This window comes from Acanthochromis polyacanthus, chromosome 11 (assembly GCF_021347895.1).
Source record: "Acanthochromis polyacanthus isolate Apoly-LR-REF ecotype Palm Island chromosome 11, KAUST_Apoly_ChrSc, whole genome shotgun sequence".
Taxonomy (NCBI): Eukaryota; Metazoa; Chordata; class Actinopteri; family Pomacentridae; genus Acanthochromis; species Acanthochromis polyacanthus.
The window spans coordinates 20,779,129-20,799,256 of NC_067123.1; the positions used below are offsets into that span (position 1 = coordinate 20,779,129).

Genomic DNA, 20,128 nt, shown 5'->3' on the forward strand with positions numbered 1-20,128 from the left:
GCAGAGGTGCAACTGCATGCTCACTAGCTGTGTTACTGACTGACATCATTTTGGATATGGTGACCAGTGAACAGCCAGCCAAAAAGCATGAGCCTGCTTCATGCAACTGCAGTCATCTTAAATCAGTGATTCTCAATGACTCTGCCATGATCCAAGCAGTCCAAGAATAGGAATCTTTTTGAATTAAAAATTGCCAGAATCACTTTTTTCAATATTATTTGTCTACATACAGTTAAGACACAACATGATTAAAAATAGTTTTCTTTGTTAAAATTTCTTTCCCCAGTAATATGGGCTATATAGACAAGGACGATTAAAGAAAGACACCAGCAGCAAGGTTATTATCCTTCCACGCACTGTACACACCACAAAAAAAAAAAATCAGGAGCTGCTGTGCAATAATAACCAAATGAAACAAACTAGGCAATGTTACCTCCACAAAATATTTGCAACTGGGTGGTTGGCATTTGGTGTCGAATGAAAAAATGCCAACCCCCTCTATAACTTCCTTCCACCGGTGCCGTCCTCTCATTCAGATGAGACTGAACGTAAGGCCGCTAAATGCTCGCTGCTTTTATGTGAGGTTTGGAAAAAGAGACAGACTTGAAAACATTGCTTCCACTTCCACATCCATTCACCTTGGGTGCTGGACCACTTTTGTTGTGTAGCCACATTTAGTCCAAAGTGAGGTTTTACACACTTTGCAGAGCACGGTGGTCTGCTTGACTTTACACTTTGCCAAAACAAACCCTTTCCACATCTCTAAAGACATATGGCAGTCTTTCTTCTGTTTTATTTAGTCACTGTCAGCTGCTAGAGTCGAATGTTTGTCTGGCAAAGCTCACACATGTGGCCGTCTTACAACAGCTTATGTTACTGTCGTGACTCCAGAAAAGCATTTCTCGCTGCTAGCATCGGTGTGGTTTCAGAGACAGAAGAAGTTCACATTTAAACACAAGAATTTCTAAATCAAGCAAAAGTCAAAGATTAGAATCAACTGAATTGATCTGATACATCAGCCACGCTTCACTAAATGCTAAAACGTGTGTGGTGAGTATGATGCTGATGTATCTAAGATGTGCACAGGAATTAAAGTTACAGCTGTCTGCTGTAACAGACCCAAAAGAGTCATTTTCTGTCTAACTCTGTCATGTACTTGACATATAAATACAAACCTCAAACACACATCAAAAGGGACTTATTCCACTAGAGCAAAGTACTACTATAACCTTTCTGAAATTTTTAATATTCTACAGCCCACAGGAGTAAAGGCAATCAGAGAAGGGCACCCAAACTGCAGCAGCCAGTGCTCTTGGCCCAAAAAGTTACACAAAGCAAATATGAAATGCCATTTTACTGTAGCAAAAAGCAGAAGTCAGCCTACAAGGTCAGCTTGCTCAGATAGAAAATAGTTAATTCACTTCTTGTTATATACCACCAAAGTAGTATTAGCATCACACAGCATTTCTGCCCGTTGATGTGTGTGAAGCTGTCGATAGCAACATTTTTCAGCAGATGTATTTCTGAGAAGGCTTGTATGAGCAACACCCTAAGCAGAGCTGCAGAAGTCCCTTTGCTGGTGTTTAATATTTTATACTGTAAGCTTGCTTCATCTTGCTCCTACCTCGCCTCCTCCCTCTCCCTCCCTCAGTCTCTCTCTCTCAATTCTCATGCTCAGTAGCCAACCAAGGATTACACTGGCCTCTATTGTGTGGCCAGTAGACCGTCTGGCTCACACTGCTTCAGTAAAAACCCTATCTCCTGGCTGCACAGGATTTCTGGTCAGAGCACAATGTTGCACTCCTGCCAAGAAAGCGCTGGCTTTGTTGTGCACCGCATACTATTAAACACAAGGTATAACGGCGAAATCACCAAGGGACAGGCTGGCTCTTTCTAGATGTGTTTGAAGGCTGGGCTTGAAGCTGAAAGTGCACTACAAGGTTTAAATCCTGCAATCCAAAACTAAGTGCAGTATTGCTACTTTTTAAGCTCTTTCCAAGTGGTATTGTGAGCTGACCTTGATCAGACAGGAAGTCCAGCATTGTCTGCAGCAGGAAGGACAGGTGGCGTACAGACAGGCCTGGGTTGCCCATGCGACGGGAGGCATATACCAGCTCATGCAGGAGGCGCATCTGTACAGCAGCCCAGCCTCTGTGGGTTCCTGGGAGAGAGATGACAGAGAGAGATTCACAATCACAAGGCTGGCAAAGCTCATTGCTGACATCTAATGTTACACGACGATCACATTAGATCAGTGCATTAACATGATGTGTGGGTCAGTATTCTGCAACTCTAACAGCGATCTTTTCAAACTCTGTAAGAAACATTCCCAGTACACGTTCTATAATGCTGACATGTGAGAGAGCAACTTATGCCCACGAGTAAAAGCCCACTGGTTGCAAATTGCTCTGATTTACTACGCTTAGCCAAATGCGCTGATGTTTGTCTTTTTGTTGCCGTCTATGTGTTATTTGACAGAGACAATGCAGTTTAACAGAGCATGAAACCGATGGGCTGCACAGAGAGATTATTGCCATTGCTTGTTTTCCAACTCTTGTCTCCAGCTGGGCTTTTACACGTGTTCCAGAGTTGCCAGGCTTTTATAGAGACTTACACACTATATTTTATAAATTGTGTTTTTCGCCCTGTCTGGATAAGTTCTTTTTAATTGTGAATAGTAAATGAAATAAAGTTGTTAAACCATTTGTTCACCAAAATGTTTGAACCTCATTGCTGATTATTTTTGTGGATGTTTTTATTCTATTTTTATTTCTATTGTTTTGTTAGATGATAGAAAATCAAACAGCTGTTACTCGATAATTGCCAACTGAAAACCTTTTTGAAAATTAATATAAAATGACATTACATTACATGACATCATAGCCTCTCAGTTACAAGGATCTCTTGTTTTTCTTTGACTTAACGTGACCTCTACAAGATTATTCTGAAGTTCTGGATCGTTAAAATGAGCGACTGCACATCACAACCTTGAACTTCAGTAAAGTTTGGACTTTTTTTTTTACCATGTTCTCACATTTTAAGATCAATGAAAAAGCTGATTAAGTAAAGACTTGCAGCGCTGGTTCATTACATAAATAATAAATACACATATAAATAATGCAGTTACAGCCATCCATCCTTTATTTGCTTTACAACACACGGATCGTAGAATGAATCAACTTCCCATGAAATTCAATCTAAAATATCAGTTCTAAAAACAGCTTTTGTGAACTTTAACAAAAGCGGTTACTAATTAAAGCTGCAAGCAGTGCTGAATAGCCCTCAAACCCCCCGCATGTCAGGACTTGGCATGGCTTAAGGCTTATGTCACCACATTGGAGGTTAATATGGTCAACCGGCTACCAGTAGTACATCAAAGGGAAAAACATGTCCTTTCCTGTTGCCACCAGGTGGCTATTTGTCTGTAAAGTCATCTCAGATCAGTTATTTGATCATTTACAAGCTGCATGACCTGAAACTAATTTCATTTCAGCTCATTTTGAGAAATTTTCCTGAACATCTGAAAAGCCTGTAATGCGACATGGACTCTTCAGTGATGTAACATCAACCACACATACAGAAATTTTTTTTGTTTGTTTTTTTGTTGCTTTTTTCTGAGTTTTGAAAAGAAATAATGAAGGGGGGAGATATAAAGGGGGAATATAAAGGGGTGCAAGAAAAGGGATAGTCAAAGGGGTGAGTGGTGGCAGGGGAGGGAAGGAGAAGGGGGAGGAAGAGAAGGATGGAGGCAGGTGGAGCTAAACTGAACATCTCCACCTTCAACTTGCTGTGATGCTTTTTTTCTTTGGGAAAAAAACAGCACCAGAAGCTCTTTTTCTGATTCTTCTTTGACTTTTTCCTCTTCTTGCTCTAGCAGCTGCTTAATCTTCTCCTCCGTGTCTCTTTTTTCAGTCTCCACCTCCTCTTATAGCTTCTCCAGAGTGCTGAACTGGAGAAGGGGGGAGAAAGATGGAACTACATCGAACATTCAGCAGCCTCCTCCACATCCAACTCATTGTGATGTCTTTTCTTTGTGAAAAACTGCGCCAGAAGCTTCTTTTTTCTTGTTGTTTTTCTGGCTCTTCTTTTTTTAAACCTTTCTTCTTGCTCTAGAAGCTGCTTAATCTTCTCCTCCCTCTCTCTTTTTCTTTCTCCACCTCCTCTTTAAGATTCTCCAGAACACTGAGCTGAGCCTTCCAGTCTTCTTTTCTCTGCAGGTCTTCAGTCTCTTTAACCAGCATCTGCTCTTTGAACTTGCAGACCGTCAGACAGAGAGTCATTGAGGTGGTTCAGCCTCTGGATTTCTTTGTCTTTCTTTTGGTTCTGGTGCTACTTCTCCTCCCTCTGTCAGTCTGTGCTCCATCACAGTCTCGCTCAGAGCCTCTTTTTTTATTGCTCTTCAGCAGCGCTTTATTTTTCGTCTGCAGCTTCATATTCTGCTCCTCCACTTTGTTGTTTTGCTTCTGGAGTCTTGTCTCTGTCAGCATCTTGTTTATCTGCATTTTCCTCATACTCATCTCTACAACTTTCTCCGCCTTCTCCAGATTGAACCTCTCTCACTTTAGTAGTTTTTTCTTCTTGGAGCTTTTTGTTCAACTCTGTCAGTTCACTTTGACAGAGAGTCTCAGGATCTCCTCGTCTTTTTCCCTCAGCTTGTCTACGTGGTCCATGGTGTCTCCCCACTGGCTGGTTGAAGAGATGTCTTCCTTGAGCTGGATGCTGGTCTGGCTTTTTTTCTTGCTCCAGCTCTATCCATTTTTTCTGGCTGCTTCACATGTGTGTGCAATTTTTGATACGTTTTTGAGCATCTTAAGCCCGATAAAAAGGCACATCATTTGATGGGAGAAAGTACAGGGTGACACAAAAAAATGGGAACTTTCTAACAATCCAATAAAACCAAGAGTGATGGAAGAAAAATATTTTATTCATAGTAATTGAAACCTCAAAACATGTCATTTAAGAAACAATGATGGAATTTTCATTTTTTAAGAATTACTTCCTGGAGATGGCGTCCTCCTGTACGAATGCATTCTTGAAATCTATCTGGGGCTATCTCAAGAGTAAAGTGTACACAACTCGACCAAAAACTCTGGATGAGTTAAAACAGATTCACGGTTTCCCAGGTGAGATGTTGCAGCGGTCAATGAGGAATCTCAACAGCAGATTTCAAGAATGCATTCGTACAGGAGGATGTCATCTACAGGAAGCAATTTTAAAAAAATGAAAATTCCATCACTGTTTCTTGAATGGCATGTTTTAGGGCTTCAATTACTATGAATAAAATATTTTTTTTCCATCACTCTTGGTTTTATTGGATTGTTAAAAAGTTACCGTTTTTTGTGTCACCCTGTATATTGATAAAAATGATAATTCCTTGCTGTCCAATGAGGACTTCGCACTTGCTTTCAGCGCTCGGTCCCAAAATGTACTCATGACGGAAATTCTGAGTGATAAGACAATATCATTTGCTAAGTTTTACTGAAATCATATTGTTGTAATATAATCATACTGCACTGCTTGACTCCTGTTACAATAAGAATTTCATAAACTATATTTCGTAAAGTTTCACATTGATTGCAACCAAATGAAAGAATGTCAGTTAGATATATTTACAAAGAACATGGAAAAATATTTTTAGTAATGTTGTGATATTTTCTTCCCATATGCACTCAGCTGATGCTTTAGCACAAATGTTGTCCAATTACCTACATTATATTTACACTCCAACGTATTAACTTGAGACACTATAACAATAGTGTGACAGATCTTCGCACACACAAGGTCACACGTAATTAGCTTAAACTCAAGGCTTTACAGCTGAAGTCATCTCCTAAAATCCAAGCATCCCCATCTAACTACCACATGTCTTCCACATGCTGGTGCTAACTTAGCTGGTGTTGTTTGCTCTGCACAACTGCACAAGACATCTTAATAGCATTCTAGCCTGACACTGACTGTTACATAAGGCCCTCAGCCCCCTACGAGATACCCCGCTCCACTCCCAGCTGTCGACTGTTGACTCACTGAGTGGGAAAGAAAACTACAGGAAAGAAGTGCTGGGGAGGCCGTGGGGGCCAGAGGGAGGGAAGGAGGATATCTGCTAAACATTCAGATGTTTCCTCAGCCTAAATACTGCTTCCATTAATGTCAAATCATGGCTGTGAAGCAGCTTCGGTTATCAGCATACAGTTGCAATTCATCCTGACTTCTTCTGTCATTTGAACGCACTGTAAATGCAATTCCTTCAAAAGCTATTTTTTCTGTGGTGAAACTGCACCCTCTGAGCGGTCTAAAAATAGCTGACATCCACCTGTCTGCCAAAACCAGCGCTTATCTGGAGGACAGTAATCCAGAGGACACTTTGGATTTTCTGAGCATGTCGCTCTCGCTTGTATACGGAGAAAAAAAAAGACTTTATTTGTGATATTTTCAGACCCGAACTGGAGGTGTCTGGCAATCCAATTAACACACCGCCAAGATAATGAGTGTGGTGCCACGGCCAAGCAGTCGCACTGTCATGCAAAACCTGACTCAGAAGGCCCCGTACCCTCAGGCTGTCTCTGATCTACTGTGTTGGGTGATGAGATGCCACATGCTACCATTATTCTACTCGATAATAAACATCTAAATTATTACAATATCCAAAAAAAAACTCCCCGAATTCCTGTGACAGTGTGACAACAGTAGGAACAAAGGTCTATGCAGGGGACAAAAAAGATGACATAAAAAAACAGTGTATCCATTTCTAGTAACAGAGAGCAGAAGTGAAAAGAGGCCTGTTAAACACTTCAAAATCCATTTGCTCTACTGTATCTCAGAGCACAGCGGCTGTATTGGAATGCACCATTGATCCCCCCATTTTCTTTGTCTCTTCAACTTGCATGTGAAGCTTATTGCTTGATAAACTCCAATCTGATCCCTTCTGCCAGACGACCTAAACCCATCACTTCCTATAAGCCCTGTGGGAATTCAAAGTAGATGCCACAGTTGTGATTTGGGTGGTACAGCGGATCTATCAGTATGGAGGGGATATGTAACAGAGTATCCCAGAAGAAACAGTGCCTTCCAATACAGCACAGAGTGTGTGCGATTCTTTTCAATGTACAGTTGGGCTCCACTGAACAAATTATTCCCTCTTCATCTACTTGTTTATCTAACCATTTAAAATTTTGCAACTGTAAGTAAAACACAAACCCCAACAGATGCCAGTAACCCTATATATTGGATAAGAGTACAGGAAGATGTTTTATTGGACTTTTTTGCTGCTGTTACACAATAATGAAGTGGGGACTTGTGTGTGTGTTCTTCCCTGATGTTTTAATTATTTACTTTATTCTGTTTCAAAAAAAACACTTCTATAACCGCCACAGATTACACTATCATTCAAAAGTTCAGCCACACCTTCTCTTTCGATGCTTTTTATTTATTTGTATTATTTTCTACATTGTAGATTAGTACTGAAGAGTAACACTTTTGTTTGGTCACTTATCTCTCGAAAGTCATACAAGGAACAATTGATTAAATTGTGAGGGTGTTTCCGAGTCTCATCAATTGCTGCCACCTGCCGCTGGCTACATATCTAGGTGACGTGATTTGGTATACATACATACACATCCATAACACACACCTGTGCTCAGCGTAAGGTCATTTTTTATTAAGTATTTCATCCGTCGGAATTGATACAAAGACTGAGCAGCCTTGGCGGAGTACTGCGCTCTGAGTATTTTTCTTGTTCCATATGTATTCTTTCATAGTTCTGATGTCTTCAGTATTAATCTACAATGTATAAAATAATTATGGTAAATAAAAAGCACTGAATGAGAAGCTGTGTCCAAACTTTTGACTTGTAGTGTACCTGCACTTCCATCAATGTCCTTTATAGCTAATATAAAGTTTATGTATTATCTAAAGTAAGGAGGAGCAAGCAAAGTTCTCCTGACCATACAATTACTGGGGTATGAAGTGTGAACTGATACTGGGAGTTGTATAGTTTTGTGCCAACGTTTTGAGGCACTTTAGATGTTTAGATTCTTATTCAGTATCTGATCAGTTCCAAATTCATTTCGCAGCAACGAAAGGAGCTGGGAATCGTGCAACAGATGGTCTGGCCCCATCAGGCTCAGATCTTGACTTAATGGAGTCGGTCTTGGAAAATGTGAAGAGACAGAAGTGAGACAGCTGAGTCTAAATCTGCAGAACTGCAGCACGTCCTCCAAGACGACTTGAGTGATGTAGAAGGTACCTTGAAAAAATGTTTGCATCTCATGTTGTTTTCTCTTTATTGTACTTAGCTTACAAAAACTTTTTTTTTTTAAAGTCAGTATGTCAGTACGTTGTGGATCACTGTCTTAACATAGGTGATTACCTGGGGAGGTTTCATGGTTATACTGAACCTATGTTAAAAGTTTTAAACTATTCACCTGTAATGTCAAAATTAATCACATTTTCTCATTTGTTCACAATTTTTCTTGAGCTAGTTTTATCAATAAATCACTCAAATAAATATAGCATAACTTCCTTTGAAGTTTTCGATGTACATAATACAAAATTGCAAATGGAAAATAATGTGTTGATTGCAGAGGATCATATGAACGCAAAAGCTTCCAGATGTGCAGTACACCTTGTAGAATAAAGAGTACTGTTAATGGAGTATTCCAACAGCTTCATACTGCACTTTCATAACACAACCTAACAGTCAAACACTCCGTGTTTTCTGAACGTCACCATATTTAGAACCTTTTAACCTTCTTAGGTGTGCTTCAGGTGCAACATCTCAATGAATATTCAGCACTGCGGTGAACAATGCTGAACAAAGTAAGGGTTAGCTCTTTGTGGCAAAAAACCTCCATGATTCGAAATGTTACCACTGCACTAAAATTAAGGCTAAGGGTTTAATTAGGCTCAATTGCTCAACGTCTATTTTTCTATCTTGTTCAGCCAAAACTCCCACAGAACTACTTTTAACTCAACATGATCTATTCTCGCCCATAAGTGTCTATTCCCATTCATATTTCATGAATTTGGCAGTGAATACTTGCAGAATCAGTCTGATGAAGTTTCAAGTATGTTTGTTTTTAGACTCGAGAACTTGGCCAACAGAAAACAAATTTAAAAGACATTACTGGTGATCTGGTCATTTTGTGTTGTTGACACCAATTAACTTATTCACTTAAAACCCTTTAATCCAGGCAAGACTTGTCCAAGTAATTGGTGTGTGACATGTGTGACAATGACAACTCCTTTCAAAATGAAATAACTGTAATGCCATTTTATTGTGTACATTAGTGAGATGCAGGGTCCATGTCACACTGACTTTCATTGCCTAATTAAAAGTGGGTCAGTGATACTAATCCAGAACACTATTTGTCAAATTTAAGCAATATGTTCTTATTTTCTGCTTCTCTGATCTGTGTGTGTGCTGAAAAATATCTGGTGTTCATGCACACCTGTGGCTCTAGAAATGGGAAACAACGTAGCTCGGAGCGACCAACACAACACCATTCCAGAGTGTGCTGTGTACATTCGTGCAGTGGGAGAGAGGCCATCTAAATTAAGTAACTGGGGCTCCAAATCTTTTTTTTTTTTTTTTTTAGTTACAACACTGGTGCCACCAACTTCACACCAGCATATGACTTGGTCATATCCCACATGGCAAGGTATTAATCAGCTGTGCATGCTGATGAATAGCTGTCTTTGCATACCCTTGTTTTGTGCTGATGTAAATATTGATAGTGACCTGAGATTTGATAATGTAAAAAAACTTTACTTTGAAAATACAGTAGTAGCATCACCAGTCTGTTCTCTCAAGTTATAAATTGGGAACTGCCTACAGTCCTCATTTGCTAAATATCTATTTATCAATAGATATTATAGGTCAAAAATGGTGTGCTACTAAATATTAGTTAGTTCTATTGTCAGATTTGCCTAATATTAAATCAATGGTTTTGTTACACATGAGCTGTTTACTGTAAGCGGAGCATTTTAAACATCAATTTCAAAATGAAAAGTTCATTTAATTGGGTGCAGCTGAAGTTGTGATTTTGTAATATTTATTACTCCACCAAGAAATGCAGCGGAGTTATGTGACGATCAACGTCTGTCTGTCTGTTTATCTGTGCGCAACATTACTCAAAAACGGAATAATGGATTTGGATTAGACTTTCAGGGAAGGTCAGAAATGACACAAGGGCCAGCTGACAAGATTCTGGCAGCGATGTGGCTTACAATCTGAATTCATGGGTTTGTTAAAGATTTCTGTATCATTGCGAGACCACAGCACGGCGTCACTGCAACTATGACAGCAAGTGAAAACTAAATAAGCTGCCTGCTGACGATCACATGATTGCGTTCCTACTACAAATCCAGCGCTGGGAACTTAACGGGAAATCATACGAAGACGGAGGAGCCTTGGCAGGGTACAGCGCTCCCCGAGTGCTTTTCTTGTTTAATTATGTAGTCCTAATACTGTCTTAACATTGTGACTGAATGCTTTACTTTTTCTTCTTTGCTGTCTCAGTCAGTATTTTCCTGCCTGCAGCAGCCCTCTGATCATCAGGGGTGTCTGGGTCATGACCTCTCCTTCTTCACCAGCCTCTTCCTCTCTCACCTTATTTTGTTTTTTAAGGAAATCAGTTATAGATCACTTCATCTTTGGAACAAGGTCATAGCTGAATGGATTGTTTCACACGTCAGGCAGGAGACTGATTGAGCCAGTGAAGAAGAAAAAGCACAATGCTTAACCACACTGGCAAATGTAGTAGTTGCACATGCCAGCCAGGAAGGGTACTAAAACAGACAAACTAGCACAAATGAGACCATGTGAAATTGTAACTCATATGTTCTTGTAAAGTAGTCGCATATGAGATCATTTTGGCCAGAGTCTGGAGCCCTATAAACAACTAAAAATCGACAGTCTTCCTCCAAAAGCACTGATTCCACCATTAACTGGCACAAATTTCAATTTCCAACTTCATTCACACAGCAACACATCTCATATCTGGGTTTCAAATATCACCTTTAACAACGATTCAGTGTGAGTACAATTATTTTACCTCAAACAACATGCAGCTTGTCTCGATTTGCTGTATATAAAGGAAACATGACCAAAGATTAACAGCCAATCAGAGCAAAAATCCTGGCAAAATACTCCTTGAACAGCGATCACAAGATAAATTACAGACGTCCCTGAGCTCTGCTGTTCACTCTGTGCTCTGACTTTTATGTTTCCAATGCTTGCCATTGAGTGGCTGCAATGAGCACAGGTCAAGAGTCTGTAGAACCAAGAGGCTTACCACGAGAGCCTTACCAAAGAGTCTACAAAAGCCCAGGTCAGGTCTCAGCCGTGTTTCTTTTTGAGCAAAGTGGTGGCTTGAATGCAGAACATCCTGTTGGAGTACTCTTAAAAACACAGCAAAGCTTAGAGCAAAATGAAGCCATGCTATTCATCTTCTTAATCTGTTAAATATGTTTACACTGGGGCTGCACTGTGGCTCGGTGGTTAGCATTTTCACATTGCAGCTAGAAGATCCCCAGTTCACGTCTCGGCCTACCTGGGAGTTTTCTGCATGGAGTTTGCATGTTCTCCCTGTAAAAGTGTGGGTTTTTCTCCAGGTTCTCCGTCTTCCTCGCTGAGGTTAATTGGTAGCTCTTAATTGCCCGTAGGTGTGAATGCGAGTGTGACTGTCTATATGTAGCCCTGTGATAGACTGGTGATCTGTCCAGGATGTCCCCTGCCTTCACCCTTAATCAGCTGGGATACACTCCAGCCCCCTGCAACCCTAATGAGGATTAATCCGTGTATAGACAATAAATGGATGGATGTTTACACGCACTCACAGGTTGTGGATCAACCAAGAAGGTTCTCTATTCAGTATTTAATAAAACATTTATTCAGACAGATTTATTTATTTTCAATGATATGAAATTTGCTCTACTTGACCACAAACGACCTTTGAAAAATGAAGAAATAAAAAAATCTAACCATGACAGGGTGAAACCAATCCCACGGACAAAAGAACTTTGTTTGGAGTTCAGCCCTAAATTTTAATTTGGGTATTGATTTGTATTATATCAGACAACAAACTCATAGTTTTAGAAAAGCCCTTGGGCACTAAAAACTTTTATGGTCTATGCTGAATAATTTATCAGTTACCAAACAATAATCCAAAATATTCTATGGCTCCAGCCTGTCAATGAGAAACTGAGTTGCTGTTCTATTGGGGAAAATTAAACATCTTTGAATGAAAAAGTGCTGGCTGGGAAAAAAAAAACAGTCAATTTGACAAAAAATGTCGCAACTATTTTTAACAATCTATTGATGCTTTGTCAACTAAACAATACTTCAATAGATAATATAAAAAATCAATATTGAAAATAATGTTTAGTCACATCCCTGAAATACATCCAAAATATGAGATCAGCCTTTTAGAAGACGTATCTGTAAAAAACACAGCAAAAACCCAGTCTCACACCAAACCCAGACATTTCCACGTGAAAGAGTGGAAAGAAAACCTTGATAATGAATCCCATAATCCAACCTCCAACCGTCCACGCCTACCTTTGCTGAAGTCCTTGGGGTCGAGTGACAGGCTGTATCCAGGTAACGTCTCCAGCAGCAGCTTGTAGCAGGCCCTCCAGCCAGGCTCTGGGATGGTGGGAGCCACACACTGCATGGCTGCCACACGCTTGAAAAAAGCTGACTTGCGATGGAAGCCAATTAATTCGTAGAGTTCAGACAGGATACTGTAGCGCTGGATCTTCTCCTCCTCTGATAGCTGCAGTTACAGACACATCATTGTTACTTGGGGTTAGAGAACAGAAGGGAGAACATTTTTCTGGCCTCACTTTAAATCTCAAGAACAGCAGGATTTTATGTGTATGTTTTTTTCAAAAGTCTTTCTAATATGTCTAGATGGCATTTTCAGTGTTTGAAATGTAATTATTTGCTCTCACATTTGTTTAGGACATACTGCAAAGTACTATTAAGGATAATTAAGAACACTTTGACCAGACAGATCTTTACTAATAATTACTGAGGTGAATAAACTGCTTTTAATGCACTAATTATTATAATACCAATTGAAGAATCAATATTTCAAATCAGAGGGGGGGAAAGCAATAAATCACTGCATTTAAAAGGCAAGTCTGGAAGAAATTTCACTGGGTATGTAAGGAAACAACACTCAGGCTTTTAAGGCGAAAATTGTTAAGCCAAATAAGAAAAAAATAGAAAAAAATGCATCACTAATGATTTTTTTTTTTTTTTTTTAAACAGGACAAAAAGGAAATGTACACTTTGAGGGCACATCCTGGTGCAGGTGGGTTCTGCTTTAACGTTTCTTTTTGTTCACAGTATGACAACCTGCCGTCTCTGTGATTTAACTGAGCCACTGGCCGTATTACTCATCCACTGTAGCTGCAAAAGCTTCTCAAGCTGCACTGAAGTGATGTATGTTCAAAGACTTCCCAGTCAGATAGCGTACCTGTCCCAGGTTGATGTAAACGGCGTTCTGCAGGAACTCGGAGGCCTCCCTGGCCCTCTTCTGAATAGCCAGCACCCTCACCGCTTTCACACAGGCCTCCAGCTCGATCACGCCTGCGTTCTTGTACTGCAAGAGATAAGAGGAGGAGCAGGGGCGGGAGGATCGACGTTAATGAAAAATGAATAGCCGGTGAGGGTCGCCTTGAGTTTTACAACCCACCTCATAATCAGAGGTAATGTTTTCTCATTAACATATGACCACGCTCATCAGTCAGCGCAAACGTGGGATGACGGACAAGTGTGATAACTCGGATCCCTCGCTGCTCGTCTTTCAGGGATTCCCAGCCATTACTCTTTTGCCGCTGATCTACTTCTGCTGCTTTGGCTTCACACTGTGCACAGATGTGTGCATTTTTTATCTCTCCGTCCCTCAACTTCCTTCCACTTGCGCCCTCATTGTCTCCTTATTAAAATTCAATTAATATCTGAATGGCTATGTGTTGAGATGTAATTTAATTCTGAATGAACTAGTTACAGGTAAAAGGGCTGAGGGAGGTCAGTGCAAAAAGGCAATTATAATAATGAAGATAAAGCACAGGATTGCTTCTGAATAGTTGGGTAGCATAATGAGCCTATTCAGCTTTCCTTAAGCATTAAGGATACGTTAATACTATTCATTGTGACTTTGTACAAGTACATTGGGAAAAAGAGAGTGCAAATATATTATTCTATGAACAGATACACTGTTTTGTCTGTGTAATACTTATTTTGTAAAGGTAAGTGCTGACTAGAAAAGGTTCCACTGGCAATTACACAAGCGTTCCTTCTCAGTGGTAAATCTTGTCCCCATGTAGGATTCAGTTATAAAAGCTGCTGTCAGCATGTACTGGTGGAATAAAAGTCCAACACAGTGCTGTCGCTGCCTTCAGATACCATCAAATCAAAGCAAATACTGCCCCCTGGTGAGATGAGGAACTATTACTACACAAACACGGAGCTGCATTTCAGCCAATCAGTGCTGGTTTTGAATCAAAGAATCCAAATATAAACGCTAATACACTGCCGTTCAAAAGTTTTGCATTACCCAGACAATTTCATGTTTCCCATGAAAACTCTCACTTTTATTCATGTGCTAACATAATTGCACAAGAGTTTTCTAATCCTAAATTCGCCTTTCAACACCATTAGCTAACACAATGTAGCATTAGAACACAGGAGTGATGGTTGCTGGAAATGTTCCTCTGTATCCCTATGGAGATATTCCATTAAAAGTTTCCAGCTAGAATAGTCATTTACCACATTAACAAGGTCTACGCTGGATTTATGATTCATTTAATGTTATATTCATTGAAAAAAATTATTTTCTTTCAAAAATAAGGACATTTCTCAGTGACCCCAAACGTTTAAATGGTAGTGTGGATGACCAGATTGAAGGAGAATACAACACTACCTGGATCACATACAAGCTGTGGCAGTAATCTTCAATATTAGGACTACTACAGCCGTGACTTGTTGCTTCCGGCTTAAGGCTTGTAACTGAAGGAGAAAATGTGCATTTGAGATTGTGGCTTCTAATCTGTAACACTTATTTTGGACTTAAAAGTCTGGTGATATTCTGTATTTGTGTTACTCTGCTGTCAAAATGCCATCAAAGTCTCTCAATACGTCGTGATATTCCTATTGTGTCAGTGGCCCTTTAGTTCCTAATAAGTATGTAAATCTTTAAAAAAAAAAACTGGTTGTGGATATAAATTTTAATGCAAAAAAAAAAAAAAAAGCTCAGTAATTTATTTTTCTCCTGCAGGGCTCATCAGCTGTAATTTAAGACATTAAGGTCTTGCTAAAACCACATAGGATGCAATTACTATTCTATACTTGCACTTGTAAATCTATTACTGTACTTGTAAATAATAAGAGTATGATGATAGATCAGAGAATTTCAGCCTACTATTTTTAGTGCTTCCCAGCCATATATAGCGATCATTCCCAAATAAACAATCAATTGAAAGACCTCCATATGGATGTTTTGATATGCTAGTAGACGCATCACGGCGGAAATAAGAAGCTAGTACTAAGGCAGTTGTTTTAATAATTCTAATGTAGGAAGGAATTATTTTCATGGAAAAAAGACTTCTCAATAATTAATTTTATTACACAGCGAATATTCTGGAATTACGATTCTTTTTTCAAATTAAACAAAATTGGTGGGTTAACTAATTAATATGTGTTCATTAGTTTCACTTAATATATGTTCATGCATCACACACAAACATTGCTGTCTAAAGTATGTAAGATTTTTGTGGGGTTATTTTTAGAAAACTGAGCTCAATATTTAAAATGTTCAAAGACCTTCGGATACCTTGACTTTTCCACTACCATTTTAATCATAGTAAGTATTTATTTAGTTTGTATCGCCATGAGTCCATTGTTTTCTTATGGCAACAGAGACTCTTCACAAATACAAGCTTCTTTAATTTTACTGACATGCTGATTTTATTTTTAAAAACAGCTCAGCACAGTAGTCATTAAGAAATAATACTTAAAAAGGAGTGAACAGTGCATTTGTGGGGGCTGTCTGCAGCTGCAGATCTGGTGCATTATAAAGTATCTCTGCCTGACTGACTTACAGCAAACTACAGTGGCAGTTTCATCACAGCAACAGCAACACGTCAACCGGTGCAACAACGCGGCTCAATGATGTGTTTTTGATAGCTTGTGGACAGCACAGGAGTTTTTTGGCACAGAAGAAAAACATTTGCCAGCCTAAGGACACATAGGCATCACTGGGCAAACAGTTATTGTTGCTTTTGGACTTACTAACAATTCAAAAACTGTTAAAAAAAAAAAAAAAAAAAACACCGTCCTGACAAATTCTATTTGATTTAGACTTTACCCACTAAGATTTTGGAAAATTTAGGAAAAATAATATCCACACTTCTTCAGACATTAAATAAGTATCAGGATATGACTGACTTCATATTTAGTAATAGTAGGTTTTAGTGAACAATTCATTATCTGCTCATCAGTACTAGGTGGTTGATCTTCAGTTTGTTGTTGTAGAATGTCAGTATTTTGGCTGTTCATGCAAACCCTATTTTACACTGAATTTCTACTGGAAACTCTGATCAACAGTCAATTTTCTTATAATGTACATCTTCATTTGAGCCTCACAGTCTTGTGATCTTGATGTTGTTTTGTAAATATATTTCATTCTTAAGTCCATGGGTTTAATCCCTGGCTCAAAGATGAATGAATGAATTTCAGATTGAAGATATTGGTCGCTAATCTTTGAACACATGCAGATTGCTCTGGACTGGATGTGCTGTGGAATATATCTTCTCACTGGCTATACCTGTGGCGTATCTGCCGTGTAAGATTGTGGCAAAACAAGACCGAGAGCGTTTGTTTTGGGACTGTTCACTGAGTTTGCTTAATATAGGTGAGCTACCATCTACAGAGTGCACTAGACTCTGTAAGGGACACAGTCACTGGGCAACCATCAGCTGGTACTGGCAGAAAAAAAAGTCACTGGGGTAATCAAGACCCGAATGTAGAAGCACTGTTTGATACAAAGTAGTCATTTAACCAAGTCATTTATAGCAGTAGTTTCATTTTTTCTAAAATAGACACCTTATGACGCGTTTCTGTGTAAATGGGCTGTGTGCACACACCACTCACAATAATATAAATACAAGACTGGATTATTTTCACGTTTGTAGGGCGATTATCCGTGATGCATACGTAATATTTAGGTGCTGCTTTCATGTCGGGTGGAAGCACGGTGATGCACTGCAAGCAATCTGCATACATTAATGTTCAATGTAGCTACAGCATTAGTATATTTAATCTGACAACAGCTATACTGATTGGACTCCTGGTTCAACAGCTGTGTAGCTTCAGGTCAGTACCTTTCCATAGTAGGAGATGGCCTCTTTGTATTTCTCGATAATGTCCTCAGGACTCAGGCAGTTCTTTGCTCGTCCAATCTCAGTGCTGGTGTCTGCACTAATGCCGTTGGCTGTGAGGGCACCTACGCTCAAAAAAGGACAGTTTTATTAAGATTAGTACAGGAAAGACACACAGATGAGTGCCCCTCAGTCTTTTCTGCTACTGAAGGGGAAAAAAAAAAGAGTGAAACCAAGAAGAAGAAACTTAAATGCACCACTTAATTCCTTAAGACAAGTCCTTAGCTACCACCGCCACATGCATACTTATACGTATATCACAGAAGACACAGTATATTCGAGTATATAAAGTGCCATTATCAAATACTGTTGAAAATAAATCAATACAGACAACACGATTCTGAACATACCCGAGCAGATACCACAACAACAGATAATGCTGAATGAAATTTAATGTGTTTATTCCTTGCGTTCTGATGGCTCATGATCACCCAATTTAAAACTAATTTGAACCTTAAATCTACACTAACCTGCATTCCTTTGCACCGGCAATAAGTGACAAAGTGATGAAAGGTTTACACAGTCCTTAAGACGCAAGATAATCAATACTCACAGCTAATGTCCAGCTCAACTCACACCTGAAATGCTTCAAAAAGTAATTCTGAGGGGCATCTCTTAGCTAAATCTGACGTGAATACAAATTCAGCTGTGAGTGGATCGCTTGCAAACGGGACGGTGTCCATAGCAACCACTGTAATGCTGTCACAATGAAAAACGTGCAAAGATTGAGATACTGCATTGCATTATTTTTGTAGAACTTTTAATGTGGTGAAATTAGAAAATGTATAGTATTTCCATACATAGTAAGAGAAATATGCAAAAATGTGATCTAGTCTTCTTAGGCTATGATAGTGACAGGTTAAGCATCAGTAAGTATTTAATAAGCAGAAAGTCACTGTTTGCATGATTGGTGTTGGACTGCCATCTGCTGGAGCTTCAAAAAACTACAGAATATTACCTTCAAAGAGGTAATTCTTCAAGTAACAGATTGTTTTCAAAAGATTTTTGGAGGGTTAAAAGATTTTTGATTCATAATCAAGCTTAAGATATAAGTTAATACAATAATGGGGCAATAAATAAGGAATGGAAGCAACTGAAAGGGGCCATTTAAAGTGATACTGATCGCGAAAAGTGAGGCTGTGAGAGAGAGCAGGTGCATCAGAATTAACAAAAAAAAACACAGGAGAACAGTATCTGTCACAGGAGGGAAAAAAACATCAGGTGAGAAGCAATACGAATCAAGCTGGTGATGATGCAGGTGAACAGGGCGCATGTGACCACAAGCAAACAGGCAAACTGCTGTCTAGAAGAGCTATGTTGGTTAGACATTCCATACCTGGGTCAATGAGAACCTCTTGAGCCCCTACAGACAGAGAAAAAGAATGCAGATTCACTCCATGACGCAAGGCGCATGTTAGCAGTGTTAGTCCCAACAATCTGCTCAGTGTCTGCTGCTGCTTTGCTTTAAACTGTGAGCAAAGAGCCATGATGAGCTACAAAAATAACAAATATGGATTCAGTTTTGGAAAGGAAAGGTTATTCATCAATAAACAGACTAATATCTAATATTTGGTGAATAGAGCTTCAATTGAGAAACATTTGCTTGCTTTCCATAAAAGCGCCATAGCTGCTGCCACTAAGGCTCATTGCACTTGTTGATTTGCACGTTTTGTTTTCTGCACTTCACTCTTTGCTCGACTACACATTAGACTTTCGTTTGCATTGTACGTTAGTACTTGTTTGCTGTTTCTACAATGTATTAAACACTAAATATGCTACTAATGTGTCCTGTCAACATTGTAGATATCATAGCTGCATTTGCTTTTCCTGTACATATCATTTTTTGGCTTTTATTTTTTGTACTCGTCACAGTTCGATCACTGTCTTTACCACTTTGGTAGCATTTTCATTTAATTTAATTTACATGCTAGTTATTTGCATTTGGTTAGATGTTAATGAGTTCAGATAATATAATTTTTAAATAAACAACAAGTAAATTCTCACTAATTATTAACTCTCCTCAGCTTTCATTCGGATATAATAAATTCATTTTCCCACTGTTTCTATTTGCTGTGTCAGTTTGGCAAAGCATTTACATTAGTTGAAGTTACACACAAGTCAGTGTTAACAAAACACCATGTTAAAAGCATGTTAATAACAGGGCAGACAGATTAAATGATGTTAACTTTAAATTAGCAGTGGTCAGGATAAATAAGAAAAGCTTCAGCGGTTTAGGACGTTCACGTCTTGTTCTCTGCACGCAAAGGAAGCAGCTTAGCTGAGCAAAGCTTAGCAATGTTTGAGCTGTCAGTCAGCAGAGACATTCTCACTCCGTCACAGCTCACTCACTCACAAACAGTCATCAGGGCCGCTGTTTCTGTCAGTCTGCTTACAGAGTGACTAATGTGCTCACCTGGTCTGTGGCGTTTCCCTGCATCTGCCGGCTGGGAGATGCTTGGCTTGCGTCCCGCCATCTTCCCCGCTGTGCCTCCGGGGTAGTGGAATATGACAGAGGCTGAACATAAACCCTCCAACGCAGCTGTGCACAAAAACACAGCAACAACAAAATACACTTCGAGATCTTGCTCTTACAAAAGCCTCTGAAGGTCCCTTTGTGACCTTGGTGTTTGCACTGCTGACTGCTTGATTCAACATTTTCTGATTTAAGACACTCAAACACCGT

At 39.3% G+C, this 20,128-nt stretch overlaps 1 protein-coding gene across 2 annotated transcripts in view; it reads right to left on the reverse strand.

Moving 5' to 3' along the window:
• The window catches only part of trappc9 (trafficking protein particle complex subunit 9), a 285,840-nt gene that overhangs the window by 259,081 nt on the left and 6,631 nt on the right, over window positions 1-20,128 (reverse strand). The window contains exons 4-9 of one of the 2 annotated variants that reach the window (XM_022194076.2): window positions 19,859-19,984; window positions 18,782-18,808; window positions 17,389-17,510; window positions 13,482-13,607; window positions 12,557-12,773; window positions 2,018-2,161 (exon numbers count right to left, since the gene is read on the reverse strand). In XM_022194076.2, coding sequence (XP_022049768.2) covers window positions 2,018-2,161; window positions 12,557-12,773; window positions 13,482-13,607; window positions 17,389-17,510; window positions 18,782-18,808; window positions 19,859-19,984 — 762 coding nt within the window. The remainder of the gene's footprint in view (window positions 1-2,017; window positions 2,162-12,556; window positions 12,774-13,481; window positions 13,608-17,388; window positions 17,511-18,781; window positions 18,809-19,858; window positions 19,985-20,128) is intronic. The other variant, XM_022194077.2, reaches the window with a different exon arrangement.